At 45.8% G+C, this 24687-nt stretch overlaps 1 protein-coding gene across 3 annotated transcripts in view; it reads left to right on the top strand.

The window, feature by feature from the left end:
• tei (irregular chiasm C-roughest protein teiresias) overlaps window positions 1-24687 on the top strand; it is a 135786-nt gene that overhangs the window by 103145 nt on the left and 7954 nt on the right. For all 3 annotated transcript variants that reach the window (XM_086838266.1, XM_086838267.1, XM_020959865.2), the window contains 7 exons: window positions 1494-1671; window positions 2085-2311; window positions 3068-3224; window positions 6872-7011; window positions 7609-7738; window positions 14187-14315; window positions 14782-14982. In XM_086838266.1, coding sequence (XP_086694392.1) covers window positions 1494-1671; window positions 2085-2311; window positions 3068-3224; window positions 6872-7011; window positions 7609-7738; window positions 14187-14315; window positions 14782-14982 — 1162 coding nt within the window. The remainder of the gene's footprint in view (window positions 1-1493; window positions 1672-2084; window positions 2312-3067; window positions 3225-6871; window positions 7012-7608; window positions 7739-14186; window positions 14316-14781; window positions 14983-24687) is intronic.

Below are 24687 nucleotides of genomic sequence, written 5' to 3'. Positions count from 1 at the left end.
AGGCCTGGACATGAGCCGGAGCTCTCTTGGCCCTCGAACTGCACTGGCACTGGCTCTGGCTGTGGATGTGGATGTGGATGCCAAAAAGCCTCGGATCGCCATCGACCTCATAAATTTCCAACTGAATGCCCCGCTGCACAGCCACGCAGAATCCAGTTTCCACTTTGCCAGTTTGCCAGTTTGCCATTTTGCCAGTTGCCAGTCAAATGCGTCGCTGGTTAATAAATTTTCTGCAAATGGCCGCTGCGGCGACTGCGGCAAATGCGCGCCGGAAGTCGCCTCACGCACACACACACACACACACTCGCTCGGACACCAATTCGGGGAGGGGGAAAATTCATATACGCATAAATATTTGCACTGCATTTGAAAAATATAAACGAAACGAATCGAAAAGAATCGCAATCGACGAGACAAAACCGAAACAGCGAGAAACCGAAAATGGCGAACGCACAAACGGAACCGGAAGTGCAGCATACAAATATTCTGTTTACATTTTTTTTTTTTTGTTATTTTTTTGCGTTTTGTTTGTACTGACAGAGTCTCTATTTCCCGGCTTTTCATATTTTTTATTTCTCTATCAATATAGCTTTAGTTATTTGGTCATGTTTTCAATTTTTAAGAATTTTTGGGGAAAACTGATAATCGCATGTTGAATGAAAGTCTTTTTTTGGAGTATATTAAAAAAGGGGCAAAAAGTTGGGGTTATAATAAATAATAATAATAGCTGATCTGGATTTTATTTACATATATATATATATGTTAAGTAAATTCTTTAAATTGTGTATAACTGGGAACGAAAGATACCTTGCTGGTTGGTGAGGGTATAGAGCTGCGCCTCCAACTGAAGCTCTCCTTAATCCGAGCCCAAAAGTTAATCTCTTTGCCTGCAGATGCAATTAAAATTGTGTTTCATTTATGGCCGCCCCCCTTCGCTTGCTTCCTCTTTTAGCCAGACATTTAATTGGCACTTAAACGCATTAAGCGTGCGAAACATTTCCACATAAATATGAATGCTTCTTTTTTCGGTTTTTTAATTTTGTTGCATTCTTCATAATTTGTATTCCTGCCCTGCGGCCGAGGCATTTGAATGCGCACATAAATTCCCGTTTGCATTAAGCCCCGCACAGACTGGCCAACGGACAACTATTGGCAACAGTTTTAAGCCGCCGCCAGTTCATTGTTGCCACATTACCAGTGGATAACATGGGAGAGTGTGTGGAGCTCGTCCAGTCCTCATTTAATTGTCATTATTGCGATTGTTTGATGCAAAATGTAATAAAATGCGAAAGCGAAGACCAAGTGTAAATAAATGGATATGGAAACATTAAATGCAATTGTTTCGCTCGGCGGCAGGAGCATTGCATTTAACGCTGGGAATTTATGGCCATTTAATGCGCTGCATAAAAAGTTTCAAAAGGCGCTTTGCATAATTCCGCACATTTCTGGCATTAGTTTTAACGCTATCCTTAACGTCTTCTCTCTGCTTCCAGGTGGTGCACGCCATGGACCGCACCTCGCGCGTCACCGACTATCGCTTCATCAAGGAGGCCAACGGTGCCCTCACCATTACCAATGTGATGCTGGAGGACGACGGCAAGTGGCAGTGCGAGGCGGAGAACACGCGCCGCTATACGGAAAATGCCCGGCCCGTCAAGCTGGTCGTCCTGGGTGAGTCTCCATTTTCACAGCAAACGAGGGAGAGCTTTTCCTTCTGCTCCTTCTGGGATCCTTCTTGGATCCAGGATCAGCCGCGCCGCCTGTCACGACTTGGCCAAGAGCTTAGACAAATATTAAAAAGGTCGTTTCATCTGCCAAATTAGCCAGGTTTGGGACCCGGGCCAACTGCGGAATGTGGCTCCTGGCGAAATGCTCGCTTTTATGACTTTGCCATCACTGAGCAAAAAAGAAAATACAAGTTTCCGAAATAAAGACAAAGATAAGAATGAAAAACAAAGCGATTAAAACTTTTAAATTAAAATACATTCAACTAGCTTGGTTCCTTAAAGTTTAATAGAGACAAAGCTAGCTTTAAGATATCTTAAAGACATATTTACTCTATCTCTATATTATTCCCTCCTCAGATCGTCCCAAACCACCCTATTTGCTGATCGATTCACGGCGCCTGGATGCCAGCAATTTGTTTGTGCCCGTGAAGGAGAACTCCGAGCTGAACCTGGCCTGTGTCAGCGAGGGCGGGAATCCTCGACCCACGCTCACCTGGGAGGTGCTACTCAGTCCCGGTGTGGACAGGCATGCCCAGAAGGTATCCGCCGAGGTGCTGGAGCTGGAGGAGATCAAGGGCGAGAAGGTAAGCTGGATGGCTGGATGTAATCCATTGAACCCGCTGAGTGACAAGTGGCGAGCTTGCCCAAATGGAACTCCGAGTGAAGATGAGGAAACCGCAGCCGGCCGGCAAACACATTAGGTGCGGCTCCCGCTCCTGGGGCACAAACAACGGATCTTCCGGACTGCTGACTTGGTGGCCAAGGGGGTGGCGTTGGCGGCCGGTCGGTGTTTGCGGTTGTGCCAAAATTTGTTTGTCTTGCACTCGAGCATAATGAAAAGCAGACATTTCGGTTGAGAAATGCACTCCACCGACTCGGCCGTCTCGCTCCGCCCACTTGCCACTCACTGCCACCTGTCAGGCGCACACACACTCTCGATGGGTGTGTGTGTGTGGGGGGGTGGGGTGTTTGTCGCTTGGACCCTAAATGCCACAAATTTGCGTGTTCGGCTGGTCACAGGACCAAGGCATGGCCACCCACCGACCTCCCCGGATGATTGATTGAAAACTGTGCCAACAAAATTTCCATGCAAAAGCCACAGCGGGTGGCAGTCCTCAGTGGGCGTTGTGGGTGGCAGTGCCCTTGCCCTTGGACTTTAATTTAAATTAATGATGTCGCGCTGATAACAGGCCTGACTAATTGGCTGCCCACACCGCCCACGAGCGCCGTGAAAAACGAAGGAACCCCCCCTGTCATTTGGCCCAATTTGCCAGTGTTTAGCATCAAATTGAAATGGAATTTTTTAGCAAACCACCTCTGCCTCTTCTCTTCTCTTTTAGGTGGACAAAAACGGCTACAAAATCAACAGTGGTGCCAAGAGCGAGGCAAGGTTGCCAGCGGTGTACAGAGCCCATCACAATGCCCGGATCCTGTGCGTCATGGAGCATCCCACGCTGAAGATTCGACAGAATGCTTCCCTGCTGTTGGATGTGCAATGTAAGTATTCCAGGAAACTAGAAAAGCTGATATCTTTAGCTACATTTTCAAGTGAAAAGTGTGCTTTGGTTTTGCTATACTCATTTTCTTTAATTTATTAAATATATTTCCCTATAACCACTCGCTTAAATTTTAATTCCCTCATCATATATTCTATTATTTAACAACTCCAAACCTGTGTGACTTGCCACAAACAAATGTCAAATAAATGTCAGTGAGCCATCATCAGGCTCAGCGGCCCACAAAAAACTTTTAATAAAAGCCAAACACAGTGTGAATATCTCACCTTGTTTAATTACCTCAGGAGTACATGGCCGAAAACGAGAGTGGAATGGTGTAAATAAAAGTGAAAACCAAAAAGTAAATGTTGATTGAAAAGTTAAATTGCCAAAGTTAACACGGCAGCATCCAGAATGGAGCCCCAGAAACGGGTCAGAGTCGGGCCGAGAGAACAGAAACACGGCGGCAGAAAATTATTATGCAGCTGCAATGAACAAAGTCAGCGGAATAAATGAAAGCAAAGGTGAAATTATATTAATTGAAAAAGTGAGCGAATAAAAAAGAAAAGCGGCGGCAAAGAAAAATATAATCAAGGCGGTGCAATGAAACCAGGCGACGGCTATGGCGACGGCAAGGACCTGCCCCAGATGAATATAATAAGGGCGACAGTTGAGAAAAGGACTCCTACGTACAATTGGAATGCAAGGATGAAGGCGTCAGGAAACGGCAGGGAAAGGACGAAAAGTCGAAAGCCGAGAGGATTGCGCTGCGCTCTCAATTAGCTTAAAGTTAAGCAGGTGTCAGAGTTCAGCTGCAAAGGAATTTCCATGGCAATAAAAGCAATGGGCGGAGCAAGAGAAACGATTGAAATAAAAATAAATACATAGAATCCTTAATTGTGAAATTGATGAAAATTTAAACAACTAAGTAAAGGAATTTATTTTGTTGGGGAGTATATATATTTCTTTAATTAATAAACATTAAATCAGGGGGAAACTTCTGCAGCCTAATCTCAGCTAATGTGCTTCTTAATCCTCAATCTTGATATTATTGCTTACTTGAATATTTAACTGAGGGAATATAATTAAATATATAGAGTTTATTTATTTAATGAATAATGAATGAGAAGCTCTCCTGTTGCTATAGCAAAATAAACTATTTAACTATTAGATTATATATTTAGATAAATTACTGTAACATTGTGTTGCCAAAGCCAGGACAAAAGCCTTTACACTTCTCTTCTTCCTCTGATTAGTCCAAATCGAGCATTTCGCTGCCATTGATTGCTTAGTGACTCTCAACTGTCCCATCCATCAACTGGCAATTGAGACTACTAGTGCCGCACCAGTGATGAAATCACTTGAAAGGAGACTGGTGCTGGCCCAATGCATGCCCCATGCATGGCCAGAAGCCACAACAAAGCTGGGGAAATAAAGATTGGAATCCTGGCGCGGTCGCAAGTGGGAGTGGGATTCAATGGCGATGGATCCGGTCGATGAGGCGAGGCGACAATTGGAAGACTAGCACTAATTGGCAGCAAAATGCCGCACACACGTTCCGGCCGCCAGCCGGGTCCTGGCGGATGGGTCTCAATCAGTGGCAGGACTAGGATCAGGGATGTACCGCAGTTATTTGCTTTATTAATGCCCGTGAAGCCGCATAATGCCATGACAAATGCCCAGGTAGTGTAGAGCCCATGAAAATGATTGGAAAATATAGAAAAGCCGTGAGGGGATTTGCATGGCACAGAGTCCTGCCACGAGTCCTGTGTGCTTGTGTTTGTGTGTGAGCTTTGGCCAGGCATGAAAATTGCAAAAACCGCAATAACAACAGCACAAGGCCTCACACAACAACCGCATCGTTTTCCGGGTTCAACAAAAGGAGTAACAAGTTCGTCCTGATTCGTCCTGTTTTTTCCTTTTATTATTCCCGCTCCCCCACCCATTTGCTCCGTGCGCCGCTTGTATAAATTAAAAAGCACACACATGAAAGCATTTGCCCGAGCCATAGACATTGTGCCCTGCACATCCGTATCCTTATCTGTATCCTGTATCTGCATCTGTATCTGTATCTGTTTCTGTATCTGTAATGGTGACTGCGTTTAATTTGCGCATTTTTATGCAGACAGTTGACAGACAAATCAAGGACAGGGCATCGGTGGCAGGTCAGCAAATTTAAGTTACAGCAACTCAAAGAAAAATATTTAGGTTTTCATTTAAATTAGGGTTTTTTTATGGCCAAGATTTCCTTTTAATTTGAGCAATTTTCAGATATGCCAATATGAATATTTAAGGGCAGACACAACCGATTGTTTCAAATACATATTTTCCGCAATAATTGATTGAAGTCCAAACGAATACAATCTAGGCACAAGTTAAACAATTTCCCAGCCTTTGTGTCAGTCAGTAGAGAAGTGGCCCCTTTTAGTATTTTTACACACACCGTGATCCTGGCCTTCCATAGGAGGACTTTCGACAGGAGGAAAATCGTCAGGCTTCATGGAATAGTTGGGCAAACAACCGACAAACAAATTTCATTTGTCCCTTGGCATCTGCAGACCCATTCCGGGCGCCTAATCAAATTGTATTAGTTACAAAAGGCCACAAAAGCGAGTGATGCGCCGAAAAATTGAAAGGATTGAAATGAATGCAGGCCCATTTGGGGAGCATATTCTTCCTGGTCCATCTGGTCGGGTGCGGAGAGTCCGAGTGCCGGCCAAATGGCCAGCACTAATTAAAAAACATTTGATTTATGCCTATGAATATGCATTGAATAGAAGGGCGAGCACATGTCTGGCTGGCCACATCAAAGGGGGCCTGGGGTCGGTCGGTCGGTCGTACGGACGTTCCCATTATTTACATTTACATTTAGATATACATTTTGTCGATGGCTTTTTGACATGCACTGAATGGCTTTCTGATTGGCAGTTTGGGATTGAAATCGGACTTGCAGTTTGAATCGTATATCGAATTACTTTCGAACAAAACGAAATGAGATGTACCATGGCGGGTCCTGGCAAATAAAGAATAGCGAACATCGATGGCGCAGTATTTGGACATGACATGGCGGCATCAGTGCCGCTAACTAACTCCAGTTTTGTTGAAAACTCTGATTTGAAACGGGATCTAATTGGCATGTGGCACTGGTAATTGAATGCTGTCAGGTTGTACTACATATTTAATTAATCAGCTGCCGGAATAGTGTCAATTATGCAAGAAGCAAGTGTGTTATACATCACTTATTTGCTTCAGAGGTTTAAAAACCAATTATTAAAGTGTGTGAAAAGTATGCACACTTGGAAATATCCTGCTTTTATTTTACTTTTCCACGATAAACCAAAAGTCATCAAGCAATTTTTAATCCAATCACCGCAAAGTGACAATTTACGCATTCTTATTTACCTTTCACCTGTCCAAGGCAGACAGGCCCACCACTACCACTACCTCCACCATCGCCTAACATTTGCATTTAGTTTAATTATAAAACTTTCTCCTTCTTGCCTCGAGTTTGTTACCCCTTCTTCTTTTTGAGTAATTTTTTAATTAAAAAACTATTTTGTTGATGTTGCCACCGTCTCCAGCGAAGAGATAGTGCCGAAAATCTGCAGCCAAGCCAAGCCAAAATAACCATCTGTCCCCCGTTTGCAGACACGCCCTCCTTCGCCATCTCGCGCACACCTGGCTTTGGTTATCCGCTCCGCGAGGGCATCGAAGTTAGCCTCAAGTGCGACGTCGACTCGAATCCTCCGAGTACTCCACGCTGGCAGAAGGACGATGGTGACACGCCGGTAAGTCTCTTGGGAGTTTTGTCTTAAAACTCATACAAAGAAATAATAGTATTTTATATTTATTTACGCTCATACGTTGAGATATATTTCTTATTTAAAACACATTTAATTGTTATCCAAAAGTAATCAATTCAATATATTAAGTTTGTAAATTTGTTACTCTATATATGTAAAAGTTTGAACAACTTTAAACTGGTTTTAAATACCTTTCTGATTTCTGTAGTTCTTTAAGTTTGCATAAACTCTTTCTTTCTGTGTAGGAAAAATGCGGAAAAGTAGAGAAAATCAGGGGGGAACTCGTGCATACGTAGGCCATCGCCATTGGCGGCACTCGGCCTTTTGTGTGATTTTCGGCTGAGGAGCAAGTTTTAAATGGATTTTCGTGCAGTTGTCGCTACCTCGAGAAGTTCGGCTAAGGGGAAACTTGGCCGAAACTATTTGCCTTGCCTTAATTACCAAAAATTGTTTACGCATAACGAGCCAAAACTCATTTTCCATTCCTCACTCACTCTCTAGGAGTGTGTGTGTGTGTTTATTTTTTCCCCTCAGCATTTCTTTCTCTGATTTGCCAATTTCCCATTTTCCTGATCATTGCAGGTGCCACAAACGGGCGACGGTTTCCTGAACTTCACCTCGATACGGCGCGAACACTCCGGCTGGTACAAGTGCACGTCCCGGCACCTCAACTTCCAGTACTCGTCGATTGGCTATTACCTCAGCGTGCGATGTGAGTATGACTATGACTATGAGTACTGAGTACTCGCCCACGAACTCCCCCTGTTTCTACTATCAGACACCCGTAAATTAGGCCGCGTATGCGTGAAATTGCCTCAAAAATGGCGCGTGATAATATTTTGGCCATTAGTTTGCGCCTGTAAAATTACTTGTTATAACCCCCGTTCGCCAAAAAAGCCAATGGAGAAAAATCAGCAAACATTTTACGACTCTAGCACGTGGCGCTGAGGACAATATTCGGTGTGATTTTTTCGGGGATGTTCTTCGCACTGTCAGAGGCGCCTTGTGGCGCCACCCCTTAGCCGCTACTGCTGCTGCCATATGCAAAATGTGGCAAATTTCATTGGCATTGGCAGTGGCCGTGGCTGAGAGCCTGTCAACCCCCTGTCTGCTCCCCATCCTTGAATGTCCTTGCCTCGAGTATTTATGCTTACGCGCCATTTTGCTGTCAATATTTTCTCGTTTGCGGGCTGGAATATTCGGCATTTTATGCGCCCAATGCGTGTTAATGCTTGTAAATATTTTTATTGAATTTTCCCCGCCGCATTTTCCCTTACATTGTGTGTGTGTGTGTGAACAAAAATGCCTAAGAGCGGGATTACCAGCAGCGAAAATCAAATTATATAGCTCGCCAAAACTCATTTGCAGCCTCATTAGGCGGCAAGTGCAATCGAAGGAGGAGCATGAGCAGGATCAAGGACTTACGAAATGCACTGCCACGCCCCAAAATCAGTCTTCCTTAACCTGACACTTCCCCCGCTAAATCGCTCATCAATCATGACGGGCAGAGGAGAATACCTAGAAAGGAACTAGACAAAACGAAAAAAAAAATGAAATAAAATATTGGTAATAACAACTTGACAAAGTGTTGCCACTTTTTATGCCGACGCAGGGATCAGGAGGACGCTCGCCCGGGTCCCCAGGGGAGGGATTTTTCCATTTCGGCACTCCTGACAGCCGCCTGTCGATGCTCATTATGGGGAAAACAAATGCTTTATTAATAAAAACAGAAAAGAAGAGCCCGAAGAGGCCAAGAAGTGACGGCGGCATCGCAGGCCCCATCGACATTATCGATGATTGATGGGGGCCGCGAGGAGGAAACTTTTCCACCGCCGGATTTTCCGATTTTCCGATTTTCCAGCGAAATCTAATTGTGAGAGACGCTGAGCTGGCAACATGTTAAGCACATAAATCAATTTGTAAAACGTTTTATCGAACTCGGGAGCAAACTGCCGAAATGGCAACAAATCCAACTGGCAACAGTCGGCATCCGAGCCCCATTTATGACAACAGGCGTCGTTGAGATCCTTCCTCCACATGTGTGCTTGGTCCGGGGGGTGGTGGAAATACCTATAAGATATAGTAGAGGAAAGGACACGACTCGCCTGTCATAAACTATAAAACAGCTGCCCGACCCCATGATAAATGGCGGCTGGCAAAAATACTTTTGAGGCAAACCGGCGAAAATTTAAGACTCCCAGAGAGATAGAGACCGAAAGCAAAGAAAACCTGATAAATCGCATTTAAGTTCGGGCAAGGAGCGAGGAGGAACAAGAGAGAAGCACCACCCGAAATCCCAGACAGACGTTTGAATGCCGGCTTAATTGCTGACGATATGTTTCCTCCTTCGAATCGCTCCGCCATTCAGCTGGAAAATGGAAGCGAATGCCACCAGGTAGCAGCAGCAGCACCAGTAGACGAAGGGAAAACTTTGCTGTCGACAACAAACGAGGACACCGCTGACAAACTGCAATGAAAAAGCAATCAGCGATGCCCAGCCAAAAGCTACAAGAAAAGCGGCGGAAAAGCGGGGACTGGCCGTGCCGTGGAGGTGGCACATGGCGGCCCACAAAAGTAGGCAATTTGACGCAGTTGCTCAAAGTTTTCTGCGCCGGCCACTTTTGCGTGATTGATTCGCCCGTCGGAAGGCAGGACTCGAGGCTCAGGACTCGGGTGCGGGATGCGGGGGAACAGGACACACGACACGGCGAGCTTGTTAAAACGTCGCTAATTTGACACGTACGTCAACAGGAGCGGCGAGCGTGACGTGATGGTCGGGCTTGGGAATCCAGGAGGATCCTGAGCCAGGACCAAAGTGGGCCCAGGCCCCGACCCCAGCTAAGGGCCCGCTCAGGTACACTCCAAGTATAAGCCCGGCCATTGACCAAAGTTCTGTTTGCTAGCCTCATTAATGAGTTAAAGTTCTCATTGAGGCTAATTAATGTTGAGTGGCCTGCACGGCGTTCGGGCCAACAATGTGCAATTAGTGAAAGTTTGCCAAGTCAAGTCAAGCCAAGCCCAGTCAAGGGGAGTTCGCCAGCAGGTCCTTCATAAAGTTCATATATCGTTTGATTTGTGCCAGAATGAGGTCCTTGGGTTTGTTAACATGACTTTGACTTACTGGGAATAGTAAGTAATAGGGCGCACATTATATTTAAAAAAAGGAAAATAGAGTTACGCTTCCTCAAGTTATTCAAGTGAAGTACTATCACAGTGATTGCCTGTGCTAATTCCCAGTCCCAGGAAGGTGATTAAATGCCATCCGATCCTCCAGAGATGACTTTGCGGTTAACCCTCCTGCTTGAGGAATCCATGTGCAAAATGCATTCGCCTCGCTCTGAACTAATTTGGGCAACCAACTGTCGTGAAAATGCATTCCACCACCGTGAAGCCACCGCAAGGACTCTCTGCCACATGGCCACCAACCACTTTGCTCGCTCACGAGAAGAAAAACACAAACGACGACGGGAAGGAGCTCCTCTGGGGAAAAGGACACTCGAGCTGAGCTAAAGGCGAATTACGAATTACAATAAAATTTAATTCTACACGCTATCGTAAGCATTTTCATTGCGAGCCATTTCTTACGCCGATTGGCAGGGTCCTGGTCCCTGTTATCCATTATCCTTTGTCATGCTGGTTATCGCGGTTTAACTTTATTGTTTATCCCGCCCAACCCCTCCCCCTCAAAGAACCCTCATGTCCCATGTCCCATGTCCTGCTCCTTGTCCTTGTCCTTTGGCCGAGCTAAATTTCTGTGTTTATCGGCGCGCACGATTATTAGTTTTTTTGTTTGCTGCCTTTGTTTTTATAGCCGGCGATTATGTTTTCGGTATGTGTGTGTGTGTGTTTGTGTGTGTGAAGGGTCCGAGGGTCGGCAAAAGATTTTCAATAAAATTTTATTTGTTGTTGCCTCAAATGAAACGCAAAACTCATTTTGGGGCCCCGAGTTGCTTTCGGGCAACTTAAAGAAATATTAAAAACTCATTGCCGACAAATGTCCTTGAGTAAAGTATTTTTTATGGCCGCAAACTTTCGACGGCATAAGCGTAAATTTGTGGCGAGAGAGATTATCTTTTATGGATATGTGTATGTATGTACACATCTTGGGTAGGATCTCCCCAGCTTAAGTTCACTCGGGATAATTTCCATAACTCAGGCATCCAATCATCGAGTTGCTCTCTCTCTCTCTCTCTCTGCCCGGGAATCCCCTCGTTTCGGTGCATCCACTGCAATCATCTTCAATTTCAACTCATTGCAAATTAATCGCGTGTTCGTTCGCTGAAAGTCTTGAAAAATCTCAGCGCAGCGAGGGGGAAAAATTAAAATTTATAACCGAGGAGCACGAGCACAAATGCAATCACAGCCAGCCAAGTTTACTGCAGCTCGCAGCTTCCGCTGGCTGTTTATGCAGCCTGTAAGTTAAGCTGATTGTTGCCTCGCCACTCCCCTCCGGATGATGCTCCTTGCCGCCTTGATGATGATGTTGCAACTCGTCGGCCTCCTTCATATTCATGACTAACTATGCAGATGGCGATGGAAACGGGGACTGGGAAGGAGCTGAAAAAATGGAAATTAATCCCGTGGTGCGGAGCAGGAGTGCTAATGAAAATTGCAAGGCACAAAAAAACAAAAAAAAAGGAGTGATGAAAGGATACCCTTTCGTTGGGAACTTAATGTTTTACCTTCGCTACTTAACCCCCGAAAAAAAGGAAAAACCGGCCAGTATCGAGAGTGAAACTTTCAGGCTGCCAAGCTATTGTTGAAGGATTTATGGATCGCACTCACCCGTCATATTCACACTCCTTCGGACAGGGGAAAGATGTGTCGACACATTGACGGGGACTCGATACACTCCCTTTGGGGTTGAGTTCGGGTGCGGCCCTGAAACTGGCAGGAATCTTGGCTGCTCCTGATGATGATGCCCCATGATTAATGATTGGTGGCGGAAATCGGGCGAGCTCTTCAGTCAGTCAGTCTGCCCCTTCGTATTGATTCGGCTTGTTTGCATTAGTATTTGCTGTTTGCCCTTCACATTTGCCGCGCTGTTATGAGTTGGGATTTATTCGAGTGTGCCCCGGCCCGAAAGATATGCCATAAGAATCGCTTTCTCCAGGCCTTTCTTTGCCTCGCTCTCAATCTCCTTCGGTGTCGCCATATGGGCGGTACTCGATGCCCATTTGTTTGCCTTTGTTTATTTGTTTTTCCCTTGGTTTTTACCCCCAGTGTTGGCGGACACTTTTATGAATGGCCATTGAGTAAAATATGCGTGAAACAAGTGCTGGAAATTATGAATGTGTGTGTTTGTGTGTGTAGAAAACTTGGGAAAATATTGAAGGAGTTTGTTTTTCGGGGGCGGCAAAGAATCGATTTCCCACTCGAGTCTAAGGATACAGCTTGATAAACTTCCTTTGACAATCTGGTAGCAAGTATTTGCACAATAAGAATGTAATGTCAGTTGTATTTCAATGGATTGATTTCACATTGGGTTAACTTTATAAAAAATAATATTGCTTATAGTTAGTAATGAAAGGAGAGCTGGAAATAAACTTAACAGGCTTGTCACACAATATATTTTCTCTCGCATTTAGTGCAATTTTAAATTCCCATTAGTTTGAAATCTCCCATAATTTGATCGAAATTCGAAACCGAAATAGGCTCGTTTACTTCATAATTCAAAACAGTGCGAGTCTGAAGAGATTAATGTCAAATTTTCGGTGATTTTTCCTGTCTCTCTGTAGAGACTTCCAGACACTTCCCTTATCGCATTGCCTCAAGACATGCCGCCGGCTTTTGGCCAATGACAAATGTCTGTCAGTTGGGCCGAGACAAGCTGAGCTCATTAGACATTTTCGCCAAGAGTCTTTGCGACTGGGAGGGCTCTTATTTCTGTCAAAGCTGCACTAGAGCACTCCCTGTACTCCATTCCCCTGCCGCCACTCCACTCCACACCCCCTGCTGGCCATTGAAGTTGTCAATTTGAGCGACGACGCCTTTGTCCGCCTTTGTGTCGGGCAATAAAAAATTTTATAACTACGTGATTTTGACTAAGTAACACGCCCCGTTCGCCGAGGGGAGGACTTTTGCTATTGTCAGCAATAAAACCCCGGCCGAGGGGTGTCCTCTGGGCTGATTGACATGCGACGAAGGGTCTCTGAGGCGAAAGGAGCTTACAATTAATTGTAGCTGGAGAGCAACGTGGTCTCTCTTTATGGCAACCCCCTCCAAAATCTCGGTTGCGCTCAACTTCGGGGGTTTCCCTTCGATTAAAGTTGCCAGCGGGTCTCCCGGTAATTAGTAGTTTCTGTTAATTGTGCGGCTCACTTTTGGGTCTGCTAATTTGATGGTCGCCTTAAGGAGTCCGAGCAGCGATTCGAGGTGATTCTGAGGTGTTTTTTTTTTTGTGCTCCCAACCATCCTCCTTGCATCCTTTGTGGGGCTTACATCTTACTGGTTAGAACTCTTGGGCTTTTCTTTTTTTGTCTCCCAGGCAGGTCGCCACTTGGCAACTTATTGTTACGATATCCGGCCGCAGACAAAAGACGCAGACCTGGCCGGAGGCGGGCCGCATACTTTTAGGCACATGTCAGGGCAAATTGTTATTTATACCGTAATATGAACGACGCCATAAAGTATGCCGCACAAAGGACGCGCTGAAATTTAAAGCCAGAGCCTGGCAAGGCAAGTGGAAAATATGCGCCTCGTCCTTGCTCCAGCCTGCTCGGCCTGCTCCGAAATTAGAATGAAGCATCGTTATGGGCTCTTCCCGCCCCCGGAAAACGACCATAAAATATATGTATTTATGAATTTTGCGGCGAGGAAAAGTTGATTGCAGCTTGGGCAATTTTCCAGCTAGCTGAGCAGCGATTTTCACTTTTAGTTGGCATCGAAAACGGAAGTGACAACTCATTGCGGAGTGACTCAGGTGTTCCCATCGCGTCAGCAATTTGTTGCTGCCTCTGTCATTGAAATATTGTCACATTTGACAATTGCCAACAACCGCGGGGATTGGTACCGAAAGAACAAAAATATGCGACGAAGGCTGTGCCTTGAGCTTGAGCTTTAAAGGACTCCCCTTCGTTTTCAGTGCACGAGGCCACATGTGGCCTGAAGTTTACAGCTTTGACTCACCTCTGTACTCTGTGTCTTTTGTGTCCTTTCAGACGATTCGGTGGATGTGACCTCGGAGCCGGATGATCAGGATGTTTCCGTGGCAGCTGCCTCGCACAATCCCAACAAGGGGCAGCTGGAAGTGCAGCTGGGCGGAGCGGTGACTCTGCAGTGTCCGCAAGGTAAGTCCAACCCCGTTGCTAACCTCCTCCGACTCCGGCTCCTCCTACTCCTACTTCCTACTTCCTACTTCCTACATCCATCCCGGTGGCCAAAAACTTCAAAGGAAGCTAGCTTTTGGGGCATTCGTGGCCCATTTAGAATGACAAATGCGTCTGGGGCTGTAATTACATTTTACATTTTACTTTCGTTCGATCGAAACGGGCCGTGGTCGTGGCCTTTTGTGCGCCTCTTCATTAATTAGCGCAATTGGAAATTAATTATGCGTGCAATTTACTTTGCTCACTTTTGGCCAAATACGAAAATAGACAGAGTGCTCGACCGTCCCGTTCGTGGCCTCTCGACCGGCGACGCATCAATTAAAGAAATTAAAACTTGCGTGCCGAGTGGCGCGTCTCTCGCGACCTCCCGGGAAGTCAATTAATTAAATTATGCAATGGCTTTCATGTCTTCCCTCCCTCGTTTTAGGCTCTCTGGGCTGCTGGTCGCACTTGGACCCCATTTCGGCCCGATTGCGTGGCCTTGGCTATGGCAGCAGTCAGCCCACCGGACAGTTTTCGCTCAAGGACGTCATGTACCAGGACGCGGGCATGTACAAGTGTGTGGGCCAATCGCCGGTCAACAAGAAGAAACTGGAGGTCCTGCAGAGTGTCACGGTGTCGGTGAAGGGTGAGTTATAAAAAATGTTTACCATCTGATTTAACTAGTTAGTCTAAGAATGTCTTACAATAAAATTTCTATTATAGTTTCTCAATTTCAAAGGTTATCCTTAATGTAACTTCAAAATAATCGCACGTCGAATATATTTTCTATATTTCACCTAGTAAACCAATTAAAATCTAAAATCCTGTCTCGAAAACTTAAAACTAATATTTAAAGAGCTGGTCACTTTGGGGTTTTAGTTCTTTACAATGGTCACACTTTCTGAGAACTCTCTTTCTCTTTTGGTCACACTTTTCCTAGATTATTCTCTCTTGGTTACACTTTGCTAGGATTATTTAATCCCCTAGTGACCCGACATCCCAATCAAAGAAATGAAGCTGCAACACCTTGGAGCAGTGAACTGCTTCCGCAAATTGGGTGTGGCCCAGTTTTGGATGACTTTTCGGTGGGTGGGCGAGGGGCGAGGGGCGGCTTTTCCGAATGGATGGCAACTCAGGTGACAGCGAGGAGTTAAAAACATTAAAAACTTTGACAGCAGTTTCGGGACACGCCAGAGCCAAGGAAAACAAATGAAAAGTTTTATTTTCTTGCTGTCAGAAGTTCGACATTTTACTTTGCATGTGATTTTCCCCAACGATTTCGCTTCGTTTTTCACCTCTGCTCGCCGTCGCTCGGTTTTTGTGCGCTTTTATAGTCTGGCTTATCGCTCGTTCTCTTGTCGCATTGACACTTGTCAAAATCTTTGCCTGGGCGTGTGGAAAACGACGCATGATTGATGACATTGCAAAAGGCAATTCCAATCAGAAGCCGGCTTCCCCTGTCACTGTCTCAGCCACCGTCTCCGTCCTCTGCTAGATATTAAGTATACGACAAGTGCAGGGGAATTTGAAAGAAAAATTGGAAATCATGCTGCCGGAAATTAAGGAAAATGCGTTAGCTTTGACTTCACATCAACTTTGGCTTCAGCTTCACCTTTAGCATCAGCTCCAGCTGCCTTGCTGTTCTCCAGCGCATTAAGTTGTCTTGAGGCGAAAGCCAAGTGGACATTGAGACAATAAAACTTGCCAAGTGGTCGAGCGGAGCGCTGGAGAGAAAGAGAGATCGAGGGGTGGCTGCCAGGACCAGAGGACGAAGATGAGAGCTAGGACCTGGCCCCAGCTTACCCTCGAGTGCAATCCAAACATGAAGAGCTCAGCTCACACAGTGGCTCTCCGGATCTCCGGACAAGCCAACCCAAGCCAAGCCAAGCAATCAAACAAAGTCCTCCTCCGGAGAAGGAGAAGGAGTGAGTGTGGGGTCTGTGTTGTACACGAAATGGAGACACTTATAATGCTCCCGCATGCAATTTCAAGGTAAGACAGTTTGTCATTAAAACTGCGAAATTGAGTGCTAGATAAACAAAATACGAAAGCAGCCAAGGAAGTGGAAATACACCAAGAGGTAGCTGGTAGGGTGGCACAAGCGTGGCTGCTAACACTTAACGCAAATAAACAAGGACTCCTCCGCCAGGGGATGGGCTTAGATGGGGTAAGCTCTGGGTTTAGCTGGCAGAGGGAAGCGTGAAATAGTCATATTTATCAAGTGCCAGACGGCAAAAGGATTCCCAGGCTTCCCAGTCAAAGACGACAGGATACCGGAGGAGCAGGATGGGACCCGGAACGCATAGGAAAAACAAGAAAAAAAAAGAAGAAGTAAAAGAGAAAAGCGACAGCCATACAATAGATTAAATTCACAGCCCAACGGCAAAGGAGTTAGGATGCTTTAGTTACTTCCACTATTTGTGTTTGCTTGTAAAATTAAACAAAATACAAAGAGCGACTTGGAAAAAGTTCTTCACTCAGCTGTCTGCAAAGTTTCGCCCAGAGAATCGAGCTTCAAGGAGATAAAAAAAAGCCTGGAAAGTAGGGATGAGCTTCATCCAATAAAGACTAGCTGCACCGCCTTGTAATCGCTCCTCAAACAGGCAGCTCGCCCGCTTATACCTGCCGCATAATTACCAAGTCAAATGGCAGAGGGCCAGAAAGCGATGACAAAGGGATTATTAGCAGTGCCCCAATCATTTGCTTCGTTGACATTTTTGATTAGTCCGAGGCCGAGACCGAGGCCGAGGAGATGAAAGCAGGTCTTCATTATGCATATGAAAGTTTCCATCATTTTCCCCCCATCTACTTTTGTTCTCGCTCCTCGCTCTCCTAATGAAGTCGTGACTTGAAATTGCAGCCTCTGTTGCCGTTACGCTTCGTTTGATGGGAGGTGGGTGGTGGGTGGTGGGTGTTGGGTGGAAATTATGCAACAAATAGGGAGTGAGGCTGCAGCACCTACATACTTGCATATGCAGCTACTTGAGGGGCGGGCTGCGAATAAAATAAATGTGCATATGAATTTTGAAGAAAGCCAAAAGGATTCGCGGCGGCCCCAATGCAAAGTGCACTTACTTACAAGGATCCCGGGTATCCTGAGTGCGCGTATGGGTGTGTGTGTGTGCGCCCAAAATTTATGCTTGTGTTAAAGTTTAGTGCGTGTGCTGGGCAAAAAGTTTTGCAGCAGGAACTTGAGCAACAGCAGCTGCAAAAATGTTCAGCACTCACACAAATTAAATAACAATTTTCTCTCACAATTTCGCCACTCTTCGGTTTTTTTTTCTCCCTCTCTCCTATTTTGTTGTATTTTTTTCGGTTCGGTTTCTTTCTGCCCCCGTTCGCTGTCGTTAACTTTATGTGGGCGTTTTCTTGTTGACAGTGTGTGTGTGCGGGTGTACTAGTATCCTGGTGTGTGTTTGGTGGGCGTAGGGGCGTGTCAAGCTCTGCATATGTTAACTGGGAGTTGGCAAAAGTAGCCCAGTAGTAGTAGACTTTGCCTTCTTGCCAACGCTTTTTGTTCCTGCCATGCATTGCAATTTTATGTAATTTAAACAAATGCAGCGAAAAGTTGCCCCAAGTAGCTGCTATTTCGCATTTTTTGTTGTTTTGTGGCTTCAAATTGCATTTTAATGAAGATTACCAGGCACTGGACGCTTTGGAAATTAAATATAAAATGATTTTTAAGTGGGAAACTTAAGCAAACAACTTGCAAGTCCAGCTAAAATTATTGATTAATTCTGCCTTATTTAATAAATATTATTCAGGACCACTTGCTGACAGATTGTCTCGAGATTCCTTGCACCACTTGGCACCTCTCTATACTCCTTATTGCCAAAAGTCCCCCTTTTGGCAATGCCAAGCTTCTGCCTAATGATTATTTGCGGAATTTTCATTACAATCCAAGGACCAAGGAGCTGGGAACTGGGAACCATGAACCAGAAACCAGAAACCAGAGACCCTGAGAGCCTGCGACTCTCTGTGAAGTATAATAAGAGCCCGAGTCCTGTTGTTCGGCCTGTTTTAATAAAAGCTTCTCCACGCATATTCCACGCTTAATTTAGAACGAGAAACGTAGCTCCCCCGACTCCAACGCAACGCCCCTCGAGCGATACGCGAACATAAATATTGCTTTATGCGCTGGCACACTCGAATTTCCCAGCCTCCGCTTTTCCACCCACCTTCCCGGCGAGTTTTCCACCCCTGGCCACTCCGTTCTTGGCCCTGTTTTATGCATGCTAATTTGTAATATGCATGTTCGCCGCCGCCGAGCTTTTGATCAACGTATGGAGAAGGAAATATTTTCGCATTTTTTCATTTTCCATGCGTAATTTTTCATCTTGGCAAATTTGCTTTTGGAATTTGGCGCGTTTGCCAGCAAATATTGCTTTGTTTCTACTCATTAGGTCGCAGTACTGAGTTGCTTTTCTTTTCTCTCTTTTTTTTTTTTGAGGATTTCATTTCATAAGAAATGCGTAAGAATTTTTTGCTGCGGCCTCCTCCTCCGCATGCTTTTCGTTTGTGCCTCATTTAAATGGCAATTTATTGCGCCCTGCGACAAGGCTTTAAATTCGGCAAGGAATTTTCGCAGCAGCTGCGCCAAATTGCATGTTAAATGCCTCGCAACTCCGCCCGAATGCGATCTTGAGCCCTAGATAAACGTTTTCGAAACGGACTTTTCGAGGGTTGTTCCCCTCACATTGAAATGAAAATTAAACCCACTGTCGAGACTTCAAAGTCTGCCTTTATGGCATTTTCCAAAAAAACGAAAGCCCAGGGGACTCTCTGGTAGATTGGTAAATAGTTTAACCACCGACATGGGGGATAGACAGACTGAGACGGGCCTGAAAATACTTTGAAGTATGAATTTGGAATGTGAGAATAATAATTTGATTCCAGTTCTGCACTCGCTTCGGTTTCCAATTGATTTGTTGGCAAATATTCGCAGGAACCCCTGCCTAATTACAAGCTCAAAAAGGATGTGCATTTGCCAAAGTAATTTCTCTGCAAGATAGATTGAGAGACTCAAAGAAAAACATTTGGTCGAATGCAATGCCAAAACTTTACCCACTCATTACTATCCGTATCCTGGCTGGTCCTTGCAGCGTTGTCAACAGTTTCGTGTCATCCCTTCTTCCTCTATTTGTCGGTGTGTGTTGTCTTTTGCACAGAATGCACTCAAGCATTAATTTTTACGCTTCAATTTCCCAGCAAAACACACACTAACATTCTCTGTAGTACGAAGGAGCCCAAAAAAAAAAAAAGAAAAATAGAAAATGTTGACTAAATTATAATTCTCCATATGTGCTGCCCAGCGTCCTCCCCTCTTGTCGTCTCTCCATCCGTCAGTCTCTCTGTCTGGAGTCGTTAGTTAAAATATGAAGTCAAAAACTTGTCATCAGAAACACCCCGTGAAGCTAAAAAATGGCCACCAAGGCAGCATGTAAAACTTTTCAGACAGTTGCAGAAATCATTTTTGGCCATTTCCCTGACTGGGCCAGAACGAGACCGGGCTAGACAGCGCAGCCAGGATGGAGTATGCTGACTTTTGTGGGTGTTTTTGGGGGCGCTTTTGGGCCCTCGTCGCCTGTCTGCAGCTGCAGCGGAAATGAGCTGAAAAAGTTGTGCAAATAGACGCCACCAGACGTCGCAATGTCGCCAGCGGTCCTTCGGCCTCCCCCCGCCCAATCCCACTCGTGACCCCCTTGTGACCCCGCCGGATGCGAGCAGTAAAACAAGCCGACAGCCCTGTGTGTGGCCTCACTGGAAAAATCAAAACTAATTCCCGCCACTTGACCAGCTCGCACTTCAGTTGGAAAAAGAAGTGGGAAAACTAAAGGTGTTACGACCAAGGAATACCCAGACAAGTTGGAAAATTATCCTTGCATATTTTTGAGGAAGAAATCATTAAATGCTGCTATGTTATTTGCCATTTGTTGGTATAGATATTAGCCTATTTATATAGAAATGTATACATAACAAATATACCCTCTCACTACCCTAGAGCCCCTTACAAATATTAGCAAAATGCAGCTGATTTCCGTGCTCGAGCATGCAAATTCCGCGCCACAAGACATCAAGTGGTGCCAGCAGGAGAGGCGTTAGCCAAGTGGCAGGAGGCAACCCCTTCGCGACCCACGGCCACCAATTGTGCCCAGCGGCAGCCACATTTGCTGGTCTTGCACCGAACTAATAAGCGGCTGTTGAAAGGCTGGAGAGGCCAAGAGTCTCTCCTGATGGCAACGAGCATGTCAACCACGCTGCATGCTGGCCTCGAGTGCTGGCTATTTTAATTTCCCGGGACAAGGCAATGATCTTAATGGGTTAAGCAGACAAGCAGACGCGGGGCTAGTTGGATTTTAATGCCTCGTTACAGCCGGGCGAAATTACGTTTTAAATGGTAATGAGCTGTCCACGCATGTTCGGGAATCCTTTATTTTTTTGCAAAGGCCTGGCATAACTCAAATGCATATTTTAATTGCATTTCGCTGGGTCAGGAAGTGCATATAAAAACGGCCGGGCCGGACATTGTTCGCAGCGTGCAAAGTAATTAAACGCCGTCGCCACAAAGCTAATAAAAATGTCAAATGTCAGACCATAAAGCATAGGCCTGCCACACACATAGAGTCGCACCCACATGGGTGTCCAAAAACGCAGGAGGGGATTGGGGGATTGGGGTTTTGCATTTCCATAACCGCAAACATTGCCACCGGTCGCCGTCGGACACTGAATTTTACCAGGCGCCTACCAAGGGATCCTGCCCGGGTCCTGGTCCTGGTCCTGGCGCCAGGTGCCGTCCGTTTCCGAGGGACGTTTGTATGGGTCCTGGGTCCATTAACCCTTTAGCCCGGTGCTAGCTCTTTTGTGGTTACAATTGATTGGCAACACGAAAGAGTCATTCGATTTCATCAAAACGCTTTTCTATTTCCCAGCGGGAATTTAAAGCCATAGGTAACAGAACTATTATTTTTTTAAATCAGGGTTCCCTGTACATTTCCCCATCAGTTGCTTAATTAACCTACCTAAAAGTACTCTTAAAATCGATGCCAAGAGTCATGAAGCCACCCAATGTTGCCATCGTTTGAGGAGCGCTTTGCCTCTTTGGCAACACACACAAAATGAACGTTCGTTCGATTCCATCAAACTTTGGCTTTCTCCCCAACCAACTTCACTTTCTTCTTGTTTAACCGTAATTTTGTGTGTTTACCAACATCACTTAAAAGTTTTCCAACATCTCACTTTCACGGCAGGGCGCAAATAAACAAAAAATGCAAAATTTTATTAAATTTACAAGTGGCAGGTAGCCTGGGCCGAGAAACATAGCTAGCTGCCATAGGGGAGTCCTGCCAACTTGCAAGTTTGGCATTCTGCAGGCTGTGCTGCCTGCTGGCTGCAGGACGGGCTAAAACCGAAAACTTTAAGTGGCACATGTGAAGCGATTTTTGGCAACTTGTGCAATTTGCAATGGCTGTAGGGGCGGAGGCGACGCAGGGTCTCCAAATTGGGTTGCTGTTTCATACGGAGAGCTGTTCATCCAAACTTTAGTCCTATCCGCACACACAGACACAGACACAGCACACCGACACACACGGCGAACTTTGCCGAAGTATCTACGTATCTGCAAGTTGCAATCTTGCTGCCAGCCAAAAGTTGCCAACCAGCCACTCATTTGATATTGAAAGTGAAAGAGCATATTTAAATACGCAAACTACGGCGGAGGAGACGAGGTCCTGGGACTGTGCATTCAGCCCTTACATGCCAGCTTAATTTGTGTTGACAACGCCGAAAAGGAGGCAAAGAACGGTGGGCGGGCTGGCGGAGCAATAGAAGCAGCTATGGCAGCGCGCTTTGTAAATTTCCAAGATTTGGGTTAGAGATATTTACACACTCGGACGAGCGAGCGCACACATACTGCACGGATGTCCTCAAAATAGATGGAAGCCAGAGCTAGTAAGCTGGCGTGTTCTTATTAAGATAACCCTGCTGATATAACCGGAGCTGGTGCACCCCACCTCCACCTCCAGCTCCAGCTTCAGCGTATATCAATCTCTGTCCCTTTCGCCACTTAAAGGTCACCGCACAGCGTCAAAGTTTGTTTGGTCCAGTTCTGCTCTTTCAGATTTGTGGAGCAGTGCATTTGTCCCCAAGCAATTGACTTTGAAGTCGACATACTTGAAGGGATTTCAATTAGGAAAAGTAAAGTATCAGTGTCCTCAAACTGGCATCATCGCTTATGTTTACACGTTCCGAAAAAAAGTGATTCCCCATTTCAAGTTTAAGAATCACATCATTAATTTGAAAATTTAATTTCTTTGGTTTTGCCTCACAAAGTGTGCCCGTTCCAAAATACCCAAATGCTTCCTCAAGATAATACTATTTAATAGGACATACAGAAAATGTGTTAATTTATGTAGATTTCAAAAAGTATATTCTATTAAACAAAACTACAAACAGTATGCTAATATGCTTTAATTTGCTATTTTGATTTAATATAAAGCACGTTGATCACAATTTCCTGGTAGTGTCAGTGTTGGAAAACATTCGTTTCCTTCAATTATAAATACAGAAAAGCTCTCTACGCTTGCGCAAGCTGGCCACACTGGGAACTTTTAATTTCCCATTCGTTTTAACCTCAATTGAGGTTATTTTTTTAACCTCAATCAGTTATTTCTGTTTCCTGTCGACATGAATCTGGAGGATCTTGTAATCCAGGCAGAACGCCTGGTTATGGAGACCAGGGAAGTCACGGATCTTCCATACGTGGACCGCAGCTTGAAGCAGGAGCTTCACACACATGTCACCGAATCGGACATTAACGATCCTGCTGGTTCCAAGAGCGTGGACCTGCCCAAGTTGCAGAAGAAGCTAGATCAGTTCAGTGAGTCCAATTCCTTCGAGGCAGACCATTCTGTGGCAATCACCGATATTAAAGGATTCCTCAACTATGAAAGAGAAGCTGCCATCTCGAACGGCAACGAAGAGGCCAAACAGGACGTATTTACAACCGTGGAGCGCCAAAAGTGGCACTGCGTTTACACAGACTGGGGCATGGAGAAGGAAGCGCTGCTAAACGCAAATGTGGATCCTAACGAACTGGAATTTCCCGAAGTGCAATGCCACCGGGTGCCAACAAAACTGCCCAACGCACCCGCTCAAATCTCTGGCCTGAACACCCTAGAGAATCTCTATGCCAAGGAGATTTGCTCCTACACTATATCTCCCATCGAGTCGACAAACTTGATGAAACGCTTTGCTGACCTGGCCTTCGATGATCCGGTGGCCAGCGAGATGTGGACTGTGCTGAGGCACATGATCATGGTGATGCCCCTGTCGCGCAACACCGATCCCATAGACAGTCGCCAAAAAACTCCACACATCATTGAGCACGCCATAACTTTTCTGAATAATCGGTACAAAAAACGAATTAATGCGTTTAACAAGTCGAATCTGGGGGTGAGGAAGCGCAGCGGCATGCCCAACGTCCACACCATGGTGCTCTTTTATGTGAGTATCAGCTTCCGGCATCAAAACCATTTGGCGCTGCAATATGTGAATGGCAGGCCGTTTTGGCCACTGGTATACCACAGTCTGCGTTGTGGAGACCTCTCTGCGGCTGTGCTTTTCCTCAAGACATCGGGCACTTGCCCTGACCTCCTTAATCTGATGTCATCGCAGCGGTTGGAGGATTCGGGACTCAAGCGGAAACTGAAGCTCGAGCACAACTGCATCGATCCGTACAAGAGGGCTGTATACGCGATCATGCTGGCCTGCGATCCGGATGAAGGGCACTCGGAATTCTTTGTCAAGCCCGAGGACTTCCTATGGATGAACCTGTCAATTCTGCAGAGGCAGGACACAGATTCGAAGACCTACGGCGGCCTCCAGTCGCGAATTTTACAGAAATACGGTGATAACCATTTAAACGACAACCCTGAGGTATCGCAGTACTTCGATGTTCTGGTTCTCACCGGCCAATTTGAGGCCGCCATCGAGTTCTTGGCCCGAACTCTGTCCAACCGACCACACGCCGTCCACATGGCCATTGCCCTAAACGAAATGGGTCTGCTGGGAACTCCCAGCTGCACTCAGCAGCCACTGCTTAGTAGCGAACCTTCTGACCCACCGCCGATGAAGCGTCTCAATCTGGTGCGTCTGATCACCATGTACACCAAATCCTTCGAACAGTCGGATACCGCCGAGGCCCTGCACTACTACTACCAGCTGCGCCACTTCAAGGACAAGAACGGAAACAATGCCATGGTTGTTTGCCTCTGCGACCTGATTGCTGAGATGGGCGACGACCAGATGCTGCAGCTGATCTTCGGGGTCGGGGATACGGTCAATTCCTATCAGT

This window comes from Drosophila serrata, unplaced genomic scaffold, assembly GCF_035046125.1.
Source record: "Drosophila serrata isolate PLE 108 unplaced genomic scaffold, ASM3504612v1 contig_347, whole genome shotgun sequence".
NCBI lineage: Eukaryota > Metazoa > Arthropoda > Insecta > Diptera > Drosophilidae > Drosophila > Drosophila serrata.
This window is presented reverse-complemented; position numbering and strand designations above follow the sequence as displayed.